Here is a 7466-nt window from a genome sequence, read left to right on the forward strand (position 1 = left end):
CTATTGTATTGGGACGGAGGGAGTATTAAAAAATTAAAGTGAATACTAATTTCAAATCAAGTTCAAATAATAACATAATAAATTATACTTTTGAAAATTTAGACACTACTTAATTAATATTAATATTATTTTTCAAAAAAATCAAATTAAATAAATATTTTTTATTTTATAAAAATTTTAAAAGCAAACAATTTTAGGCAGTGTTTGTTTAGGTCTTCTTAAAAAAATATTAAATCAAGTGTTCATTTTTTTAATATTTTATTCAAAATTAATTTTATGTTTAAAATATTATATGAATATAATACTTATATAAATAAAATAATTATTTTAAAAAATATACTCGTATTAAAATCCAAAACCCATTTAGTTATTTTAAAATTTGTGTTGAAAAAGTTAAGGTTGTTCCAGTCAAACTGACATGCATGGCGGTTGTTCTTTTTTCTAATATAATAATAATAATAATAATAATAATAAAATATATGTAATAATGATAATTAAAGTATTAATTAAATCAATTTATGGTAAGACAGTTTTGATTATATTCAAAGTTGTGCTGTCCACTTTCTAAGATTCGTGCGCTAATTAAAAATTATCATGCCGTTTACTAATTTAATCGTTTTTAGATTTTTTAATGTCTCTGTTTATTTCATTTTTTAAATAAATCCTGATTTACTTTACTGTATAAAATTTAAATAACTTTTTTTTTTAATTAAAAATACAAATTTAGGATTTTATTTATATTTTTACAATTTCAAATCAAAATTAACAAAAATTTAAATATAGACAAAAATATATACTTTCCCCGTCCCTTAACAATCTATCAATTTTTTCATTTTGGTCCGTCCCACAACAAAGTATCTATTTCATTTTTTATTTTTTTTAGTAATTGCACAATCTAGCTAACATAACAAATATCCTTCCAATTTACAATATATTATACAAATATCATTACATTTATATCATACAATACTAATAAGGTTAATTTAGTCATTTTACTTTTATTTATACTTTATCCCAATATAATACTAATATTTCTAAAACTCCATGAAAAAAACAAATAAATATATATAGACATGGAACAGAGGGAGTAATTGATAAACTATTTAAAAATATATTAGTAAAAATAATTATTATCTAATACAATTAATTATATATTAAAATTAAAATAACTAATTAATTAAATAAAATTTAAAATGATAAATTATGAAATTTAAGATATTTTTAAAAAATATAATTATTTTCAAAAAAATATTATACAAATAATAATAATAATAATAATAATAATAATAATAATACAAAAATTCGAATGCAGTTGGCAAAGATTCGAAACATGCATATATTAATAATATTATAATTACAGCTAAGGTAAAGCAGGCTTATTAATTCCATATCTAATATAATAATGATATATACTCCGTAAGTCGATTCAGGCGTAGGGGGTTTTAACCTCTGCACGCCATTTTTTTTACTGTATAATACTTTCTTCGTCTTATATCTATATATTCATTTGCTTTTTGCATAAAATTTAGAAATATTAGTATTTTATTAAAATAAAATAAAAATAAATATAAAAAGACTAAATTAATCATATTAGTATCGTATCATATAAAGGTAATGACATCTGTATAATATATTGTAAATTGAAAGAGTATTTGTAATGTTATGTTGATTATATAATTACTAAAAAAAAAAATAGATATTTTATTATGGGATAGACTAAAAAAAAAAAAAAATTGTTGAGGGACAAAAGGAGTATTATTATATTTTTTTTTTGTATAAATAATATTATTAATATTTTTCAATAAAATAATTATATATAAATATTATTTTATAAATAATAAATATTGATATAAAACAAATAAATAAATATTAATTTAGAATTAAAATACAAAAATTTTAATATAATAAAAATATTTATTTATTAAGGAGAAATATAAGGTTTATTTGTCTTGTGTTTTCGATTGAAGGATATATAAATATATATATATTTTTTATGTGAAGTATATATAAAATTGTGAATGCAATATAAAAATAATAAGTATGTTTTAATATATTCTCTCCGTCGTATTTTAAAATATATATTTTTATTATTTCTGTCCATCTCATTTCAAAATATCATTTTTTTTAGTATAAATAATTATACACTAATAGCAAAATACTTTTAACTTTTATTTAAATTACAAACATATTATTAGACATACATTTATATTTATATAAAGTCAATTGACAAAAATATCAAATTTTTTTATACTCTTCTACTAACTAATAAAATATAATTATTTATTAATTTATTACAAAACTTCAAATGAAATCTTTCAAAAATGGACGGAAAGAATATTATTTTTTTTGAAAGAGGACATGTGTTTGAAATTTTTTACAAAGCAAACCAACCAATATAAATAAAGGGACTTTCAATGGATATGTGATGTGTAATACTTCTTATGTTCCGTAAAATTTGTCTACTTCACTGCAACTAATTAAGAAATTTATTAGTAAAAAATAATTATTATATGCTAAAAATAATTATAAATTAAAATTAAAATAATTAAATAATTTAATTAAGATTAAAAAATTTAAAAATTTAAAATGTAATTAAAATATATAATTATATTTTCAAAAAATAAAAGGACAAACCATATGGAACGGACGAAAATGAAAAATATGAAGGGACGAAAGGAGTATTATATAATATAAGTATAACTACAGTAAAATTATATTTATATAAAATATAGATATGTATTAATAAAAATGAAATATAATAAAAAATATATATATCAATTTATTTGAAACAGACGATGTATTAGTTTCGGCCATAATTTGTGTATGGATTTATTTTTGTTATGTAAATTAAAAATACTACTCCCTCGTAATATGAGTGTATTAATGTAGATACAAGAATTTAGGTAAATTATTATTAACAAGTAATCAAGAAGTGTATTAATAAAAAATAATTATTATATAATAAAAATAATTATATATTAAGATTAAAATAACTAAATAGTTTAATTAAAATTTAAAAAGTTATACAATTTAAAATTTAAAATACGATTAAAATGTATAATTAATTTTTCAAAAAATAAAAAAATAAATTATGTGGGACGAACGAATTACTTTTATTATTATTATTATTATTATTATTATTTACATAAAATTTATTTGTTACTTCCACCGTTCTATATATAATGTTATACTTTCTACTTTCGTCGTTTTATATATTATGTCACTTTCATTTTTTAAAAAGTATTTTACATTTTAATCGTATTTTAACTTTTATAATTTATAATTTTTTTAACTTTTAGTAAATTAAATCGTTATTTTAATCTTAATATAATTATTTTTATTATATCGTAATTATTTTTACTAATATATTTTTAATTATTTACTAATTATATTCCAACTAAATTTCTTCATTTACAATGACCCTGAGATAATAATTTGGATGAAAAGAGTAATATATTTTAAAAATTATATTTAAATAAAAAATTGGGCCGGGCCAAACGCAACCCGGTTCATACTCATGATGAGCCAAACACGACCCGAACTTTTTTGGGCATCTTTTTTCTAGGTCCAAGCACAAATTTTTTAGTTTTCATACATATTTTGGATAGACTTTTTAGATCGGACTTATTTTTGTCAATTTTATGATTAATTTATTTGTAGAAGATGATCTGATAGTGTGGGAAAAAATTAGTGACGATGTTACGAATTTAAACCTCTAACGCATTTAAATTTTGGCAGCCACATCTAGGTTGTGTTTATTTGGGGTTTGGATTTTGAGTTGAGATTTGAATAGTTGTATGATGTGATATAAATAGGTGTTGATGTGATATTTAAAATGTAAAATTGATTTTTATTATAATATAAAAAATAAAAAATAGGTGTTTAATTTGATGTTTTTGGGGAAAAAAAATTAGATGAACAGTGATCGAAAATCCAATCCCTCAAACAAACCCACCCGTAATGTATTGTGATTTGCTTAGTTGCGTCTTTCAACATATTTTTTTTATTTATTTTATTATTTTTTATTGACTTATTAATAAAAATTTCATAATATTTCATTTTCTCTATTATTTGTATGCGACCAATTAAAACTTCATAATTATCTCGAGTAGATAGATATGTTTGTTTTGTATTTATTTTGAACTATTCTTTAGTGAAATACGAGGAAACAATTAATAGTATAAAAGTAATATTTTATATTAAATTATTATTTTTTTGTGAATATATAAAATATAGTATATTATATGAATATGTATATATTTATTTATTTATAATATTACACGCCCAAATATTTATTTTTATTAATAGTTATCCTTTTTTTAAAAAAATTGAGAATAAAATAAAGATAAATTATGTACTTTTATAATTTTTTATTTTAATAAAAATGCATAAAATATTTAATATTTTATTTATTGCATAAATTTTTTTATTAAATTAAAATATACTAAAATATGATTTTGATAAAAATTTGATATTTGATTGTAAATACTCATTTAATTATACAAGTTTTATACGGAAGAAGTGAAATAAAATACTTTAAATAATTTTATTTGAATAAAATAAATAACTAAATAATTTACCAACTATTTATTTAATAGTTTTTTTAATGAATTGTTACTAATTTTTATATAAAAAGAAAACTATAAAATAAAAAATTAACTAATTATTTATAAAATATTTTATTTTTTATTTGTATAAAACATATTTTTACACAATAAAATTTTATATAATAAATAAAATACAAATTATTTTGTATATTTACCCGTGAAAAAATTTAATAAAAATGGTTGTGGCGCTGGACAGGCGGGAGCTCCCCAGTATCAACAGAGACGCGCATACAAACAGATATATATACATATAAATATATAGAGAGAGAGAGAGTTTTTGGAAGGGAGAGAATGGCGGTTGAACAAAGCAGCATCGATGGGCGAAGCGCAACAATCTCCTCAATGCGCTCTCATCCTCTCGTTCTCCTCCTCCGTTCCAATTTTTATAGCTTTTTTCCTGTAAAATTCACTTCCACAATTCGGTGGTGCAGTGGATACCGATCGGATTTTGATTTTCATCAATGGCGGCGTCGCGTGAGGACAACGTCTACATGGCGAAATTAGCCGAGCAGGCGGAGCGCTACGAGGAGATGGTGGAATTCATGGAGAAGGTCTCGGCCTCCCTGCCGGAGACCGAGGAGCTGACCGTCGAGGAGCGGAATCTCCTCTCCGTCGCCTATAAAAACGTCGTCGGCGCGCGGCGAGCCTCCTGGCGGATTATCTCCTCCATAGAGCAGAAGGAGGAGTCGCGAGGGAACGAGGAACACGTCGCCACTATCAAGGCGTACAGATCGAAGATCGAATCGGAGCTCGCCGGAATCTGCGACGGTATTATCAAGTTGCTCGACAAACGCCACATCTCTTCCGCTTCCGCCGTCGATTCCAAGGTCTTCTACCTCAAAATGAAGGGCGATTACCACAGATACCTCGCGGAATTCAAAACCGGCGCCGAGAGGAAGGAGGCCGCCGAGAGCACCCTCACCGCCTACAAATCCGCTCTGGTTCCCCTCATTTCCCCTAATTTCTTTTCAATTTCACAATTTACTTTACATTCAGCAGCTTAATTGCACATTTTATGCCCCTAGGGTTTCAGATTCTGTTCACCTGCAGTTCTATGATCACCAAAAACATCTGAAACCGTCATGAATCGATGAACAATTTCAATTCACGTTTAGAACACTCAAATCTTAATTAGCTACGTAACTCTTAGATTGGAAAGCATCAGATATATGAATCAACCTCTGTTTTGTATGATCAAATGAATCGCATACACACAGTTTATGCACATTCCTCTTGCATTTATCTTCAATAATCTCCTTGGATTCATTTACATATCAGATCGAATCAAATGCAGGACATTGCTAACTCTGATCTCGCCCCAACGCACCCACTCCGCCTCGGATTGGCTCTGAACTTCTCTGTTTTCTACTACGAGATTTTGAACTCGCCGGATCGCGCATGTAATCTCGCTAAACAGGTAAACATTTTCAATCCATTGTAGGTAAAAAACACATATTCTCACATGGACGAACATATGGTATAGGAATAAAACACACAATATAAAAACATACAACATATGAATTATGTTAATATAATACAAATATATCACATGAACCGACAATATATGATATAAAGAAATACAAAGAAAAACAATGCATGTTATATTAACATAATACAATTGTAGCGAATAAACCAACAACACATAACATAGTCTCACACACAAAAAAAAACACATGAATTATGTTAATATAATACAAATGCAACACATGACATAGGGGTTCAGAATCACCATCCGTTATGTGTATTAATTTTTTTGTTTTAAAAATACACATGGCGGATGGTGATTGGTAGGTATAGGAGAAACACAATACATTGGGATAGGGTATCTGAACCCATGCTATAGTCTCACACAATATATACATACTACAATTGATTTAAGCACAAAAGAAGTATATATTCATCCAACACAATGTTTTAAATAAAAGCGTATGTTAGTTTGTTTCATACGTTCTGATTCTGACCCGATCAGCACCATAACCATCTCTATCATACGTTTTATCTGAATCACGATCAAATTTGGCTACCAACATTTGTTGATTAAACTATCTATTTTTCGGCATTTGGCATAGGCATTCGATGACGCAATTGCAGAATTGGATACGCTAGGCGAAGAGTCATACAAGGACAGCACTCTGATCATGCAACTCCTCCGCGACAACCTCACACTATGGACCTCCGACATGCAGGTCGGATTCGTTCCTCATGCTTCCAAAACAATATGCACCTAAATATGATATTTTTTTTTCCGGATTCTTCGATGCAGGACGAGGCGGCGGACGACGGCAAAGAAGCCACAAAAGCTGAGGGAGATAAGAAAGAAACTCCCAAAACAGAGGAAGAAAAGCCTAAAGAGTAGATTCAAAGGTCACCATTTCCATACTACTCCTCCTCCATTAATGGCATATGCTTTTTCTTTTTGCTATTTTATTTAATTGTCTTTTCGAGAGTTAGTTAAGTTATAGGCTTTCATATTGTCAAATTGCCTATAGATAGATGTTTTTTTGAGCAATTTCAAGACTTCTAATTCCAATATTAACCTTTCCATATTGGAAAGAAATAATACATTTCTTTTTTTTTTTTTTTTTTACTCCATTCAGAGTAACTCGGTATTTGTTACGTTTTTTTTTTTTGGATCTTGATTTTCTGTTGGAGAGAATCGGTGGATTTCCGAGTAACTCGATGTGAACCTCTGGTGATATACGATAACGGTGCCAATTGAGTTGCAATCAATAGAAAATTGAATTACAATAAAATTAAAGATAAATTTGATTCATTCAATTTCATGGGTGTGTTTACTTGTAATATTTTGGTTTTGGGTTTTGATTTTGAATAGTAAAATTTTAAATTGAAATAATTGTT

At 25.8% G+C, this 7466-nt stretch overlaps 1 protein-coding gene across 1 annotated transcript; it reads left to right on the forward strand.

Annotated features, from left to right (window-relative positions):
- Positions 1–4884: 4884 nt before the first annotated feature.
- Positions 4885–7162, forward strand: LOC127248316 (14-3-3-like protein B). Its single transcript, XM_051270596.1, has 4 exons — positions 4885–5548; positions 5902–6024; positions 6677–6793; positions 6871–7162. The coding sequence occupies exons 1-4, from the start codon at positions 5069–5071 to the stop codon at positions 6961–6963; spliced, it is 813 nt and encodes a 270-aa protein (XP_051126553.1). The 5' UTR covers positions 4885–5068; the 3' UTR covers positions 6964–7162.
- The last annotated feature ends 304 nt before the right edge of the window (positions 7163–7466 follow it).

Source organism: Andrographis paniculata, unplaced genomic scaffold (genome assembly GCF_009805555.1).
Source record: "Andrographis paniculata isolate CXL003 unplaced genomic scaffold, ASM980555v1 Contig33END, whole genome shotgun sequence".
Classification (NCBI taxonomy): domain Eukaryota; kingdom Viridiplantae; phylum Streptophyta; class Magnoliopsida; order Lamiales; family Acanthaceae; genus Andrographis; species Andrographis paniculata.

Bases quoted from the DNA above. Each gene is read 5' to 3' on its own strand.
- LOC127248316 (XM_051270596.1), top strand. From the start codon at position 5,069: ATGGCGGCGTCGCGTGAGGACAACGTCTACATGGCGAAATTAGCCGAG. The intron at 6,025-6,676 runs GTAAACATTTTC...CATTTGGCATAG, and splicing joins CATGTAATCTCGCTAAACAG to GCATTCGATGACGCAATTGC. The intron at 6,794-6,870 runs GTCGGATTCGTT...TCTTCGATGCAG, and splicing joins TATGGACCTCCGACATGCAG to GACGAGGCGGCGGACGACGG.